Raw genomic sequence first — 16,550 nt, 5'->3', positions numbered from 1 at the left:
CCAATAAGTAACTGGATTCTTTATTTAAAAGAAAGAATTAGCTTCAAAAAAACCAAAGTGAAAAACAGAAATATGATTAATTGGTCTCCTAATTAATCTTTGGGAAGCTAAGTGGCGCCAGAGTAGATTAAGTATCAAACCTGGACAGTCAGGAAGGCTCTTCCTCCTTAGTTCAGATCTAGTCCAGACATTTACTAGTTGTGTGACCCTGAGCAAATCACTTCACCCTGTTTGCCTCAGTTTTCTCATCTGTCATATGAACTGGAGAAGGAAATGGCAAACCATTACAGTATCTTTGCCAAGAAAAACCACAAAAGGGGTTACAAAGAGTTAGACACAACTGAAAAAATGATTAAAAATAACAGCATTCTTTTCTGTTGAATACTAAGTTCAATTATTAGCCATTTATATCATATATGTACACATATTCATATACTCATAGGTAGAGAACATTTGATATAATAGATATATTCCTAAAAAATTATATATTGTCTGAATTTTTGTAAACTGGAAAAAATGTTAAATTTGGAATCGGAGAAGCTGAGTTCAAATCCAATCCAGAGGGGCAGCTAAGTGGCACAGTGAATAGAGCACTGGCCCTGAAGTCAGGAGGACATGAGTTCAAATTTGACCTCAGACACTTAATAATTGACTAGCTGTGTGACTTTGTGTAAGTCACTCAACCCCATTGCTTTGCAAAAAGCAAAAAACAAAAACAAAAAACATATCTGGCCCATTTCCTACCTGTGTAACCTTGAGCAAAGGGAGGTTGGACTACATGAGTCCTAATGGGCTTGTCCAACTATGAATCTAGAATTCTGTGAATATATGTTCAAAAAATATGCACAAAAATTAAATTAAAATTAAATCAGAAAATAACATAGAAGTTCATAGCCTAAAAGAAATAAGAGGTGATTCAAAGTTACTGGAGTGGTTTGCCATTTCCTTCTCCAACTCATTTGATGGATGAGAAAACTGAGGCAAACAGGGTCTGAGACCAAATTTGAATTCAGGAAGACTCATCTTTCTGACACCACATCTGGAGTTCTATCCACTGAGCCACCTAGTAAAGAAGCACAGCTCTAAGTCTTTTTTTTTAATGTAAAAAGGCTTTTTATAATACAAATAATTTTACCTTAATTTGTGTGTTAATAAGTTTAGATTTTCATTCACCCACTAGCTTTTTCTCAAGGTGAGATAAACTTGTATATGTAACGGGAAGCCATTTAAAATTAGAATGCCAACTTTCCTTAAAATATAAATTTCCCACCTGGGTCTATGTAGCTGGGATCTTGATGGAAGATGACAATGATGCCCATATCCGTGATTAATGGATCAGTTGCTGTGCATTTGTCTAATAGTGGGGTGGGCTGATGCACAGTGCAGTAAGCTCCATAATTATGGACATATTCAAGCCAAGGTTTGCATGGCCAGCTGTCAGAGATGTTGTAGAAGCAAGGTTGACATGCTGGTAGTTACTTTCTTGCTTTGCTGGAACCTGGGAGAGAATTGAATTAAAGGGTTTCAGAGGTTTTTGTGCGTGTTTTTTTTAATTCCTCAAGGGCCCTGAGGCTTTTGAACATTTATAGAGGCAGCGTTCAGAGTGAGAGTGTGGTTTTTTCCCTCTCGTGTTGTTTCGCTGTGCTAATTTTATTGGTGGGAATAATGGTCCTAGAAAATGAGACAGCTGGAAGAAAAAGGGTGACATTATACTTTCACCCCCTGACTGCTATCGGGATTAGCTGATGGCCTATAAAATATTTGCTTTGGGGTTGGGGGGTGGGTGGGAAGAAAGAAACCAGAGCCAAAAAGAAAAAGGCTAAGGCGATGAGTTGTGTTTGCTCACAGACTGTGAACATACATTGGAGAAAGCAGTGTGAGGGACTGGGAGTTGGGAGACCCAGTGCTGATCTGGCCACTGTCCTTAACTCACTGTGGGGGTTTCATGACGTTTCTCACCTGTAAAACTGAGGGCTTTGGACCACGTGACTTCTTAGATCTCTTCCAATCCTAAAAATTCTGTTTCATTGGGTCAAATAGATATTCAACTCCTAGGACCCAAAGACACCCTGGGAATCATCTAATATGTATGTATGTATGTATGTCACACAACATACATGTGTTATATATAGATATCTGAAACACATAAACATGTGCATGTATGTATTTTGTATGACGGCTGCCTGTTCACACGTGAGTATACATGAGAACCCAGACTTCCAGTCCTGGAGTATTTTATGAACTGCTACCCATATGAAGCAAAATGTCACTCCTATTTGGCAGGGAGTATGCTAACATAACATACCTCATACCTATTCAAGGGATGGGATTGGTACCAAAGCTTCAAAGATGGTTGGTTCCAGGGACCCATGGACAAAGCCATAAGTTTAAAAGAAGCAGCAGACACCCCATCTCTGATTGCCAGTCTGCCTCCATAGAGACTACAAGATGGACCTCTTTGAGAAATCAGACTCTCTTTTGGTTTAAATGGAGATCCTGCCTCTCTCCCAATATTCTTTGCTATATTCTAATATGTATAACTTTTGTGATATCTGTTTGCTTGACTTAAAGGGTTTACTTGCTATTATTCTCTATTTGTGGTGGACTTTTGTGTCACCAATATTTGGTGGGAAGGAGCTACCATGGTAAGGTAGGAGCAACTTGCCTTTTGAATCTACATATATTTGCAGGAGAACAAATAGCTATAATTTTAGTCAGGGACTCCTCTTGAAGACCAAGTTACAGTCTTGGGGCATGCCTGCCTCATTCCTTCTAGTTAGCTTGCAGATGATGATGCCCTTTGGCCATTTTCTATGAGAATGGCCAAGACTCTGATCTTACCTTTCCATGCTATTCATTAGTCATTAGATAAGCCGTGTGGATACAGCCCTTTTAGGAAACATATAAATCTTAGACCCATATATGGAAAAAGTTGGAGAGCTGTTGGGAAAGGGCAGAAGAGAGGAGAAATTTGAGTCTACTCAAGCAGAATATCTGATAATTTCTTTCTGGCTGAAGGTTTCAGCACTCATAAGACTTCCAGTCCCAATTCACTTTCTTAGCCACATTTCACTCTGCTCCCCTTCACACATTCTAGATTAACTAGCTACTGTTTCATTGAGTTCCTTCTATCTCTGTCTTGTTTCCTGATATTCTCAGAATCATTTCTCCTTGCTGAAACACCCTCCCTTTCCAGTCAAAATCTTTCTCGAGTACAATTTGGAGACCACTTCTTCCATGAAAACTTCCATGATTACCACAATTAAAGTGTTGTCTCTACTCAAATATTTTTTTCCATCTCTTGGAATTTTTCCTTTATCACATTCTATACCATATCATGGGTGGTTGGTGACATAGGGAATAGAGTGTTGGCCCTGGAATTAAGAAAACCTGAATCCAAATCCAGCCTCACTTACTAGCTATGTGACCCTGGGCAAGTCACTTAACCCTGTTTGCTTCACTTTACTCGTCTATAAAATGACCTGGAGAAAGAAATGACAAAATCATTCCAGTATCCTTGTCAAGAAAATCCCCAATGAGATCACAGAGAGGCAGACAACTGAAACGATTAATACCAACAACAGTCCCCCATCATGTTTATCTTAGCACATGTTATGGCCCCTCTATTATGTTGTGAATTCCTTGAGCTGGACACCATGTTGTTTTTCATCCTTGTCGTCCTAGGACCTGGCCCAGTTTCTTGTACGCGGTAGACATTTAACAATCTTATAGAACTTAAGAGATGTAATGGATCTTTGAGGTCATATTTGAGAGATTAACCTATAACTTAATAAATAGAGAACACTTTAAGGTTTGCAAAGACCTTTCTAGATAGTATCACATTTGACCTTCATAGTAACCCTAGGAGATAGAGACTATTAGTATGCCTAATTACAGTTGAGGTGAAACAGCACTGAGTCTCTTGAGACAAGACTTGACCTGGCTCTTCCTGACTCCCAGTCCAGCATTCTGTCCACTCTTCCAACTGGAGCAGGTACTGTTTCAAAACCATCTCTGTCTCTATTTGAAGAACTCCAGGGAAGGGGAATTGACAAACTCCAGTGGCAGCCTATTCGACCTGGGGACAGCTCTAATTTTAAAGAAGTTAGTTTCTTAATATCAAACTGAATTCTACTCTCTGAAACTTCTTTTCGCTCTTGGATCTGTCCTCTGATACCAGTCAGAACCAGTTCAATTGCTCTTCCAAAGGACAACCTAAAGACTCAGTATCATGTCTCCTCTAAGTTTTCTCATTGTTAAGCAACCTAACTTCCTTCAAACAGTCCTCATGTGACATGGTTTTCAGTATCCTCCCCATTTTCTTTGTACGCTTAGAGATGAATTCTATTCTATCCTTATCTTTCCTAAAAAGGTGTGCCCACAAGCCCACAACATTCCCTTCCAATGTGGTTTGGCTAGGTATTATCAGCTCTCTCTCTCTTCTTCTGGATGCTATGCCTCTCTTAACACAAACTAGGAGAATATAAGTTTGTTGACTGTCTTGCTATTGCCTCACATTGAGTCCACTAAGACTCCCAGCTCTTTTTTTTTTTAGGTTTTTGCAAGGCAATGGGGTTAAGTGGCTTGCACAAGGCCACACAACTAGGTAATTATTAAGTGTCTGAGACCGGATTTGAACCTAGGTACTCCTGACTCCAGGGCTGGTGCTTTATCCACTGCACCACCTAGCTTCCCCAGTCCCAGATCTTTTTCACAAGAATAGTTTGTTGTATAGCTATGTCTTTCCTGTTCTGCCCTTTTCACACAAATAGAGAAATTTATGTTCTCCCTATTGTACTTTACCATAAGAGAGTCAGCCCATCATTTTCACTTGTTGAGATCATTTTGGGTCTTGCCTGACTTTTTCATCCACCATGCTAGCCAGCTATCCCTCTCAGTGTTGTATTACTTGCAAATCTTCCAGAATTGTTGTCTGTGTCTTAACTAAGTCACTGATCAATATATCAAATAGCACAGGACCATGGACTGCTCCCTAAAGTTCCACTATAGAGAACTTCCTTCATATTGATATCAACCCATTAATGGCTGATTTCTCTTTAGATTCAACCAATCTGGAATCTCTCTAGCTGAATCAGTATCAAGATAACTTTTCTCCATCTTATTCACAAGGATAGCTTAGGAGACTGTCAAATGCCTTACTGAAAGCATTTCCTTGATCTTCCCACCATTTCTTCTAGAAAGGGAAAATGAGATTATGTAAAGTGTTTGAATTGAATGCCATTCAATAATTGTCTTTAAATATTTGAAGGGTTGTCATAAAGACATTTTAGCTTCATTTAACTTGGCTCTAGAGTATAGCACCAGAAGCACTGGGTGGAAATTGCAAAGAGGCCATTCTAGGCTTGATGTTAGGAAAAAACTTCCCAACCACTAAAGGGATCCAAAAGTGGAATAGGCAGCCTTGGGAGACAGTGAACTTCTCATCAGAGGTCTTTGAGCAAAGGTTGGATGACCACTTGTCAAGTCTATTGTAGAGAGGATTTTCTTTTCAGTTTGAAGTTGAACTAGAATCACCTCTAAGGTTCTTTCTCTGAAAAGAACAGGGAGACATTTCATCATTATATGAGGGAAGGACTTAGTAACAAAGGTAGTTTCCCAATAGTCCAATAGGTTGCAGTTGTGAAGGACTGAGATCCCTGTCATTGAGTGTTCCACAATGACTTGATGGCTGCCTGTTGGGAAAACTCAGAAGGGATTCCAGAAAGAAGGGGGACTAGATGAGCGCTCCAATTCCCTTATAGCTTTATGATAATGGTTACCCAACCAGGACAGATTAGAAAATGCACCCTTAGAAAATCAACAGAAATAGAATTGTGCTGGTCAAAACTAATGGGAAAAAACCTTAGTCCTTTTTTTTTAATTGTTGTTGCTGATCTCTCGTGAAGTTTTCCTTTGGGACACAGACCAGCCAGTGACACTCCCCAGCCATCTGCTTCTTCAAAGTTGTTGCATCCCTATTTGAGGATTAGATTTTATATTCTAAAGAGAATGTGTGTGTCTTACATCTCACATTTTGTTAAGAACAGTTTGCTGATCAGTGAGAAATAATGGGAAAGGGGAGGTACAGGGAGACGCCTAAAGAGTTCTCTTTTTACCAATTTGCCTTCCACAGGCTGTTCACTAGAAAGCAAACCTTTTACACAGTAGGATTCATTGTATGTTCCCTGGCACAGATACCCCTGTCACTGAACTGGGCTTCTGGTGGGAAATGCCTCTGAATTTAACCCATTCTCCCCCAAAAGGGAACTTGAAAATGACTCCTGAACTGTATTTGGGGCAGGTAGCAAACACAATTCTTCCTTGCTTTATGCCATTGATATGCCACTAAAACGTTTCTAAGTAATTTGAGTTTCTGTAAAGTGAATCCTTAAATGCACTTGGAGAAGGAGGGTGTTGAGATTGAAGAAGCTGTTACCTTACAGAGAACTCTGCTATGACTCCTTGTGTTAAATCAATCAACAAGCATTTATTAAACACCATTCACTGTACCAGGTGCTGTAATAAAAAGACAAAGAATGAAATAATCCCTACTTTCTAGGAGTTTACAAGCTAATGGAGAATTAGCTTAGAACATAAATAATACTACTTTCCACCCTTGGGTGGAAAGCAGGTATCTACTTTGCAGGGACTAGTTTTTATAGCTCAGCCCTTTTAAAATTTTATTTTTATTCTTAACAAACACCAAATAATATTGGCATTTGGATATGCATAATAGAACAAGAGGAGATTATACATGAAACCACGGATCTCTATTATCTACAGCTTTCTTTCTTTTTAAATATATAATATATCAATCTATGTAGCTTAATTTTATTTGATTGTTTCCCATGAGCAAAAATTCACTTGATATCTCTCACACTCCTCTTATTGAAAAAAAAATAGAAATACAAAACCCTTGTAACAAATACACATAGTCAATCAAAACAAATTTCGTCAGTCCAGCCTCAGACACTTAATAATTGCCTAGCTGTGTGACCTTGGGAAAGTCACTTAACCCCATTTCCTTAAATAAAAAAAAATTTAGAAACAAATTTCATCAATAACCATGGCCAAAAGTGACTGCATCTTAAGTTCATCATCTCTCTGTAAGAAGGTAGACGGCATGTTTCATGCCGATCCTCCAGAATTATGGTTGATCACAGTTGATCTTTAAATATTCCAAAATGATTAATTTTTAAAATAATATTTTAATCCTATAAATTGTTGTGTTTTCCTCCCTTCCCTCTGCTTCAGTTCATAGAAAGCTTCCCAGATGTTTCTGAACCCATCCCCTTCATTATTCTTATAGCATAGGAGTATTCTATCACATTCCTATGCCAGAACTTCTTCAGTCTTTCCCCAATTGATGAGCATCACCTTAGTTTCCAGTTCTTTTCTTTTAAAAGCAGTTTAGTTCTTAAAGAGAGGTTCTTGGCACAGAATTGATTTGTTTCTTTTCTTTTTCTCCAGAACTGGTCAGGGATGGAGTGCCAGTTCAAGCTGCTGAGGATGGCTGTAGCCTTGATCTGTAGTAAGTGTCCATTTGCCAAGCCCATTAAAGTTTGCAAAATGTTTTATACCCAATATTTCATTTGAGCCTCACGAGGTAGATAAAGGACTTCAATTTTTAATCCCCATTTTAACAGATAAGGAAATTGAGGTGTGAAGTGACTTGCCCAGGGTCACACATTTAGTAATCCTCAGAGGTGGGTTTCAAACTCAGGTCTCTTCTGATATAGATTTTCACAGGATTCTTCCCTATCCCTTACATAAGGAAGGAGGCAAGGGGGCATGACCATAGCAGCCCAGACTGGGCTGAGTAAGCACTAGCAGTGTATGGGGCAGCTTCATTCTGCTTGCTTGAAGGGGCTATATGGATAAGGAGGAAAGTCAGCAGAGAAGCTCTGCCTTCATCCCCTGCACCCTCCAATCTACCTTAGGAGTTTATTTGGAATAGCTGCTCAACCCTCCACAGAAATTAATTTAAGAAACACTTATTAGTTATACATTTCAGTGAGCATGACTTTTTGGGGAGGAGGTAGGGATCAAACTTATCATTTCATCGGTATGGCCTCAGAAAGACCTAGATTTAAGTTCTGACATATGACTTGCCCAGTGACCCTGGACAAGTCATTTAAACTTTTCACTATCCCTAAGCCCTAAAGCTGTGATTCTAAGAACTAGGCATCATTAGGCAATGTCTTTGCCCTTCCTTGGACTTCAGTTTCTCCATGTATAATGAGGAGGGCTGGAAGAGATGACTTCTAAAGTCTTTCCCAATTGAAAGATTACCCACAGATCTTTTCATAAGGGATGAGTAGGCTTAGAATCCTAACTTGAGACTGAGACCATACAGTCTTGGGGAAAACTAGAGAGCTAGGACTTGTTTCAGTATCTATAGCCAGAGAAGAAGTCTGTTTGAGGCACCAGATTAAAAATAAAAATAAAATGAGTTTGTGTTCACTGATACCTTTCTCTTTCCCTTGACTCCTTCAAAGAAAGGAAGTTATCTGTGCAAGCCCAGTTTTTTCTTTAAAAAAAAAAAAAGAGTTTCTGAGATTTATAAAAGAGCCAGTGATGTTTGGAGTAAGACCTTGCCTTTTCAGTCCTCTTTCTGTCTCAGGACACCCTGGGAAATGAAATTGAAGGTTGTTGTGCTGCCATCTAGAGGTGACATCTAGAATTACAAGATAAGGGACTTGGGAGAAGCTATCGCTAAATTGAGAAATCCAAGAGATGAAGAAATGAGATGCTCAGTGGGCTCCAAATCAAACAGAAACAGAGGCCACTAATCCATACAAAAGGATCCCCTTGGGTTGGATATTGGCTCAGATTTCAATTTTAATGTTCTCTATGCTTTATTTTTTTTATTTTGCTAAATCTTCCCTATTTACATTTTAATCTGGCTCAGGATGCACTATGAAGGGAATATTAGGGCTGCTGTGTTTGATTTCCCAGAACTAGACTTACTGATATGGATATCTGTGCAGTTCTGGGGATGGTGAAAGTAGAGGAAGAGAGGGGGAAATAACAGATTCAATAAATAAACCATCATCATCATCATCATCATTGTGCCCATTATATAGATAGATTTCTTCAAAGACAAAAGTGTCAGAACTATATCCTGCAAAGTCAAAGGTAAACAAATGCCCATTTTAATTTGTAGAAACTAAAACAAACTGTCCATTTTGGAGATGAGAAAATTAAGAACGGGGTAAGAGAAGAAACTCATCATGGTCGTCCATAGCGTAACCTGAGTATAAGGCATAAGATTCAGTTCTGACCAGTGAGAACTGGGATGGATTTGGAGACAAATTGTGTGACCTTGGGCAAATCATTTAACTTGTGTTTACCTTGGTTTCTTTATCTATAAAATGGTATCCCCTAGGATCCCTTCCAATTTTAATTCTATGCTTCTGTAAGTAGTGGCTCCACTGTGTGACCTTAGTCAAGTCATTTATCTTTTCTGGGTCTCAGCTTCCAGACCCCTAAAATGAGGGAGGTGGACTTGATGGCCTTTGAAGTCCCTTCCAGTTCTCTTCTCCCAAGATCTTGCCCTGTCCCATCACCCACCTGGTCCCCTCTCTGTTTCTCCCACCCCTTGCAGTGAGCATGGAGTTTGGCAGGGCTGTCTGGCTGCGCTTCCACCCATCGGCATACCCCCCATGCCCACACCCTAGCTTCGTGGCCCACCTGGGTGGTGTGGCAGTGGGTATCACCCTGGGTGTGGTAGTGCTAAGGAACTATGAGCAGAGACTCCAGGACCAGTCCCTATGGTGGATCTTCGTAGCCATGTATGCTGTCTTCGTGTTGTTTGCTGTCTTCTGGAATGTCTTTGCCTACAGCTTATTGGACCTCCGGCTGCCCCCTCCTCCATGAAGAGCCCCCTCAGGTGGAGGTGGAGATGCCAATGGAGATCGAACTCTTGAGTGTTTTAATTTTCATTTGTTTTTCATCGCCAGCTTGGTTTAAAGAGAGAAGGAAGAAATGAGATGCTCATTGGCTCTATTTTTGTATATGGAATGGGATGGGCTGCAAAAGAAAGCGTTAGCGGAAGACATTCATGGAAAGGCCATTACAGAGATGAAGAAGGCAATGTTAGTTCTCTCCAGAGCAGGCTCAGGGTTGGGAATTCTGGATGCTACTGGATGGCCTGGGCTTGTTCCAGGTTAATTCAAGTTAACTTCCTATCCCCTCCCTAACTTAAAACTGAGCAGTGCCCACCAAATGTGACCCTAAAAGATGAGTAGAGGCCTTGCTCTTGAAATGGCATAGCTGTCCCAGTGTCTAGGACTGCTAAAACCTGGAGGGGACAGCAAAGGAAAGATACTTCTAAGCAGCTGGACCAGAGCTTAATGAACAGCCGGTAGGGGAGGTCTTCCTGCCTTCCTACAATGGATAGAGCACTGGATTTGCAATCAGGAAGACCTGGATTCTAATTCTGCCTTGCATATATATACTATGAGACACTGAGTCATTTGCTTTTCTAGGGCCTCAGTCTCCTGTAAAATGAAGGGGGGGGGGTGGAACTCAATAACTTCCAAAGTCCCTTCTATGTCTAATTCTATGCTCCTATCATCCTATGGGTATAACTGAAAAAAGTGGGATTCTCCATCAACATGGAGGAGTGGTGTCCCTATTTTGAGAGAATGTGTATTATTTTTCCTCTAAGGTCTTAGTTCAGGAGAAGGGAGGAAAAGAGGCCGTTATAAGCAGAGTTGATGAGCTGGATCTCAACCCAGTCCTCCCTCCACCAACTGATTGTCTCATTCCTAATGAGCCTGTTCCTATCCTGGTGGAAGCCTAGGCTAGGAAAAAAGTGCAGGGTCCCTTGAATGTTGTTTGGCACCAACAGTCCTGACACACAAATCCCTGAATTTTGCTGCTGGGTTTCCCTCTATTTGACATTTTGCCTGACGACTTGGCTCCCTTCTTACCTAAACTTTATTCCTAGGGTCTTCTCCTTACTCTTCCCACCTCCATCTGTACCCCACACTCCATCTATGAACACAAGAATTTGTGTGAGATGCTATTGGGAGCAGAGTAGGTCATATCCATTGGGCCTGTCCTCTTAAGAAAAACTTCAGCATTCCTCTAAGGACTTTCCCTCTGCATTCATCCCCCTCCCCTCTACTGATCCTGCCAGATGAGTGAATCAAAGCAGAAAAAATGACTCTACAGACTTCAGGAGTGATCTTCTGAGCTGTAGGAAGAGGATGAGAAGGGGGGAAGCAGATTGAAGAGCATCCAAAATGGTAAAGAGCCATGAGTCTCTGTCATAGAGCACCAGCTCTGGAGTCAAGAAGACCTGAGTTCCAATATAGCCCAAATACAGCCTGGGAAAATTACCTAACTCCGCTTGCCTCAGTTTCTTCATCTATAAAAATGAGCTGGAGGGGGAAATGGCAAGCCACTCTAATACCTTTGCCAAGAAAAATGCAAATAAGCTCACAGAGGGTTGAACATGACTGAAACAGCAAAACTAAATTGAAGAAATTGGAGGTTTTAGCCTGAAGAGAAGGACATCATAGCTCTCTCCATGTATTTGAAGTATTGTCACTTAGAAGAAGTCCTGGACATTCTATTTGATTCCTAAAGGCAGAGCTAGGAACAAAGAAGGAAACTACAAAGAGGGGAATTTAAAATTGAGGTCCGATAAAACTTCCTAACCATTAAAATTGTTTAAAAATGGAACAGCCACCTTGGAGGTGATCAGTTCCCACCTCCAGATCATAGACTGAAGGACCATCTGTTGGGTGTATTATAGTGGATGTTCATTGAATCTGGTCAAACTAGACCTCTCTGAGGTCCCTTCCAATTTTGAAATGTCAGGGTTTTCTATGAATAGGGGAGAATGGAAGAAGAGAGAGTAGTTTCCCTTGGGTTTCTCTTTAGCAGAGTCCATGTTTTAAGGTTTGACTTTTTAATTACCTCTGGATGCGTATTAATTCCAAAAAAAAAAAGTTGTATTGTGGGTACCTTTGAGTAGGAACTTTGCCAGGAAATGGGAGACTGGGAGAAGAAAAACTGAGGCTTTGGGGTCAAATTTGGTGTAAATCACATCACCACAGTGATGAGACTCTCCAACAGAGCCTCTCCCATTTCAACATGTTGCTGTCTGAGACACTCTTGGATTGTCTCTGCTGGAGAGTCTCATCTCCATGGCAATGTAGGTCACATAGGCAAAACCTTCCTCCTGTATCCCATCATGCCATGGAGCTGCCCCTATGGAATCCAAACTCTGCTCAGACCTAAGAAACTAAAAAGCCTTCAGCCATGGGTCCGGATACATTTGAAAAGATGTTACCAGGTTAGCCGTAGCATCTCTTCCCAAATGATGACTGACTATGGCAGAGGGGAGAGCATCTCCTCTCTATCAAAGTCCTAGATCTTTGAAGTGTTCAGTAGTCTTAGAAAACTAAGGTCCCTACAGAATGGAGTGGGAAGAGAAGAGGCTGCAGTGGGAGGGATATTACCTTCATGGAAATCTGGATTTATATTGAATATTGCAGTGAAAATGTTAGCATCTCATAGCAGAATCATAGAATCTTAGATCTAGAAAGAGCACTTAAGTACAATTTGGTCATTTTTACAAAAGATGAAACTGAGGCCCGGAGAGGGGAAGGAAATCACTTTCAGAAAGAATCCATCTCTAGCTACCTGGCCAGAGATAGGCCTGTACCAGAGGAGCAGACATAATGTACCATTTTCTTTTGACTGTTCTTGGAAACTCCCACCCATTTACTGGAGTTGGCCAGACAGCCAAGAGACAGCATCTGAACAACCCAGCCCTAAGGGGCCAAGCTATTTGTTTCTTCAGAATGGCAGGTAGCTGGGTCTAGGGAGGAACTTTGGATTGGTACGTGCCCAACTAGAATTCCTGAGGTAGCAGAGTAGCAGTTATCCTTCTATGAATGTTGGAGTTGGGTTAGCTGGAAAGTTTATGTTGGGCATCTAGGAACTCAAGTCAGTGCTTTCCCTGGGAGGAAAAAAATCTGTAAGTCTATACCATTAGGACACCAGGCACACACCTGGTTGCTTCCTAGGGGGTGTTCCCATCCCCTGCCCAGGACCAAAGTGAAACTCTCCACCAGCGTTTCTTTCCACTTGAATACCAACAACCAGAGCAGCTATAATCAGCTCCAAACCTTACCAAAGTATCCCCTGGGCTGTGCCAAGGTCACAGCTGAGTGCTACAAGCTTGCCTTTTTTGAAGCAACCAGAGAATGGACTTCTAGAACTTTTCATTGAGCTAACTGATCTTAGCAGTGTACATGAACACACATCCCTACCTCATTCCCCAAGGATACTTTGGTTTTGCCCCAGCTAATGCTTTCCCCTTTGGATTAAAGTAATGATGGTAAAGGATTGGTAGTTCAGGTGCTTATTGCTAAGGATTGGAGAGGGAAAGAAAAGCTCCTGAGATTCCTGGGTTCATCTTTCATTCCACCTGAGGGAAGTGCAGGAACAGACAGCCACCAACTAGGCTCTGCAAGAATTTTGTCTGCATTAGGGCATTCTCTTAGCTACTATGCTTGGTCATTCTTGCATGTCCCCAACCCTAGAGCTGTGTGTGGAAGTGAAGCAATCTGCCTGCTTGACCTCCTTAGTGAAGAGACTGTGAAGAGATGCTCCGGAAAGCCTTGGAGGTCAATCTTGCATGTCCCTAATTCTAGAACTGTGAGTGGGAGGGGAGAAATCCACCCACTTGGCTTCCTTAGTGATGAGAGTGTGAAGAGTTGCTCAGAAACCCTTTGAGGTCAATCTTGCACATCCTCAACCTTAAAGCCATGGGTGAGAGTGGAGAAATCTGCCTATTTGACCTCCTTAGTGAAGAGACTGTGAAATGATGCTCAGAAACCATTTGAGTCAATCTTGTACATCACCAGCCCTAGAGTTTTTGGTGGAAGGAAAGAAATCTACCCACTTGACGTCCTTGATGGATAGTCTATGATGAAATGCCCAGAAACCCTATGAGGTCAGCCCAACTTGCTCCAAACTTTAGTCCTGGGCTTTTTCTATAAAGGATGGGGACTGGAGTGTAGAAAACACGTACATACACACTTGTTAACTCTAGTCTCCCATGAATGAGATGTCCCCCCAGGAACTCACACTTATCACCTTCCTCACATGTCCAATACCACCCTCTGTCCTCTTTGGTGCTCACAGTTGACTGCCCTCTGCTCTCCTCACATGCCATTTTACTGAACCAACCCTACAGGTTGTCCATGAGACCTTGGAAGTTGAGTCACATGTAGGAAGAAGCCTAATCCCCCATCATGTCTTCTCTGATCTCTACTGACCATGGTGAACTAAGCAGCCTTGGGAAATACCAGCAAAGATGAGAAGGGCAGTTGGTTGCATTCTTCCTTCAAGGTATCCAACAAGAACACCAATTATTCTTATTTCAGGATCATTTGCTTGCAAGAAGCTGGGTTTACCAAGAACTTTGCAGTACCTACTTCTACCTTTCACCTTTTTCCCTGTCACCCCTAGAAGTCCCTCCATTCTTCAATTCCTCTCCCCTTATAACAGGCAGTCAATGGCTCGTGTCTTTTTAATTTTTCCCCCTCTTCCTTCCTTTTTCCAATGTAGTTACTCTAGCTAGTCTGATATTGGGACCAAGGGCTTGGGTAAAGAAGAATGAAACTGGTTTAAATCTTCAGTCTAAACTGGGGAAGACAGAGGCCAGTGGTTGAGTGTCTTGTCTAATTTAAACCCAAAAGATAGAGAATACAAAAATGGCAGTGAAATTCCCATGTTAAATAGAAAAATAATCACAGCACTTGAAGAGAGAGAGAGAGAAGACCCTTCAAAGGAGAAATGTTTTACATGGTGCCACTAATCATTTGGGATTTTAATTGGTGAAAACTCCTTAATGAGGTCCTTCCACAATGGCAGCAAGGTCTGGACAACCAACCATCAGTTGAGAGCACTTCCTCTCCTAGTGAGGATCTGCAATCGGCTTTTTGTAAGAATTATTAATACATAGAGACAAATGGAAGTCATCATTCACCAAATCCAATCCAGTTTCCTCTCAGCTCCCAATTTAGTTTGCAAATAATGTTGATTCCTGGGGCCTGTGGATTTCTTCTATTTTGGATATCATCAGTGTTTCCCATGGTAACTAGAACATCAATAACATTTCTGCCTTAAATAAGAAGTGCCCGACAGACGATTCCCTTCTCCTCCAAGGGCTAAAGAAAGTTGATAGTTGAGAAGTAGCCCAAGCTGCAATGTTCGTTTCTAAATATTTTTGTATTGTGTACATTCTGTATATTTTTGTTGTAACAAATATTATTTGAGCACAGAATCCATTAAAGATTCTTTTGGGTAAAGCCATTTGGTTATGGGAGGTGCCTCCATGAATTGGAACCTAGTTTGTCCTTCAGTCTGGGAGAAATTGAAAGGATTGTGGGCTTGACTTACAAATAACCAGTGGCTAGGAGGAACTACAGGGACTGAATTCTAGTCCTTGGACTTATCCCTTTCTAGTAGCAAAGAGAATCTCCCCATCAGTGAAAAAGTACTTAGGGTTCTCCTAGATCACCAAAAAGGTCATCTGATGAAGCCTATGGACTTAATATCTCAGAAGAATGTTTTTAAATGCATAAAATAAAATATATTGGTTTACAAAGGAAACTAGTTATATTGAAATATTTCAAAAATAAACAAGCTCAAAGACTAGGCTAAGAATCCTTGCTCAAGGGGCGGCTAGGTGGCGCAGTGGATAAAGCACCAGCCCTGGAGTCAGGAGTACCTGGGTTCAAATCCGGTCTCAGACACTTAATAATGACCTAGCTGTGTGACCTTGGGCAAGCCACTTAAAAAAAAAAAAGAATCCTTGCTCAAATAACAGGGACCTAGTTTCAAATCCCATCTTTGATCTTCACTACTTGTGTGACCTTAAACAAGTCATATCATCTGCACAGACCTCAATTTCCTCATCTATGATGTTAGAAATGAGCTACAGATGTTTGGGGGGGGGTACAGGGCCTATGACAAGACTACAGCAGAAGAGCAGAGTAGAAAAATTAGATGAACACTCCTATTAAAGAAAACTTTAATAAGAGCATATACAAAAAAGTCAGACCCATGGCTGGAAGGTTGGGGCCTGCTGGGGTGGAGGTATCCCCAAACCAGAAAAGTACAGTTTTTGAGGATAATTGTTTAAGATGGGGCACAGGCTTCTATGGTGGTTATTAAAGGGAATTCTTTTTTTTCCCTAGAATGGGGTCCTTAACCTTTTTTGTCCCATGGACCCTGTTGGAAATTGGATAAAATCAGAAAAATGTTTCTAAATGCATAAATCACATATGATCACAAAGGAAATCAATTATATTGAAATCATTAGCAAAGTATTTTTTTAAATCAAAGTTTAGGACTCTTGCTTTCAATTTTCAGCTAAGAGATGTTTACTTTGCTTTTTTTCCCCTCCACTCTAGCAAATCCAGTCTGGGAAATTGTTTCATGCTATAAATCAATGGGCTTTGGTTCTTAATGACTCAGAGGGTTTCTCAGAATTGTTTTGGGAGGAGAGCCCAGACTTG

At 41.0% G+C, this 16,550-nt stretch overlaps 1 protein-coding gene across 2 annotated transcripts in view; it reads left to right on the top strand.

Moving 5' to 3' along the window:
• RHBDL3 (rhomboid like 3) overlaps nucleotides 1-16,097 on the top strand; it is a 69,441-nt gene extending 53,344 nt beyond the window's left edge. For both annotated transcript variants that reach the window (XM_074188967.1, XM_074188966.1), the window contains 2 exons: nucleotides 7,471-7,531; nucleotides 9,608-16,097. In XM_074188967.1, coding sequence (XP_074045068.1) covers nucleotides 7,471-7,531; nucleotides 9,608-9,879 — 333 coding nt within the window. In that variant the 3' untranslated portion in view covers nucleotides 9,880-16,097. The remainder of the gene's footprint in view (nucleotides 1-7,470; nucleotides 7,532-9,607) is intronic.
• Nucleotides 16,098-16,550: the final 453 nt, after the last annotated feature.

Source organism: Macrotis lagotis, chromosome 5 (assembly GCF_037893015.1).
Source record: "Macrotis lagotis isolate mMagLag1 chromosome 5, bilby.v1.9.chrom.fasta, whole genome shotgun sequence".
Lineage (NCBI taxonomy): Eukaryota > Metazoa > Chordata > Mammalia > Peramelemorphia > Peramelidae > Macrotis > Macrotis lagotis.
Note: the sequence above shows the minus strand (reverse complement) of the source record. Positions and strands in the feature narration are given on the sequence as shown.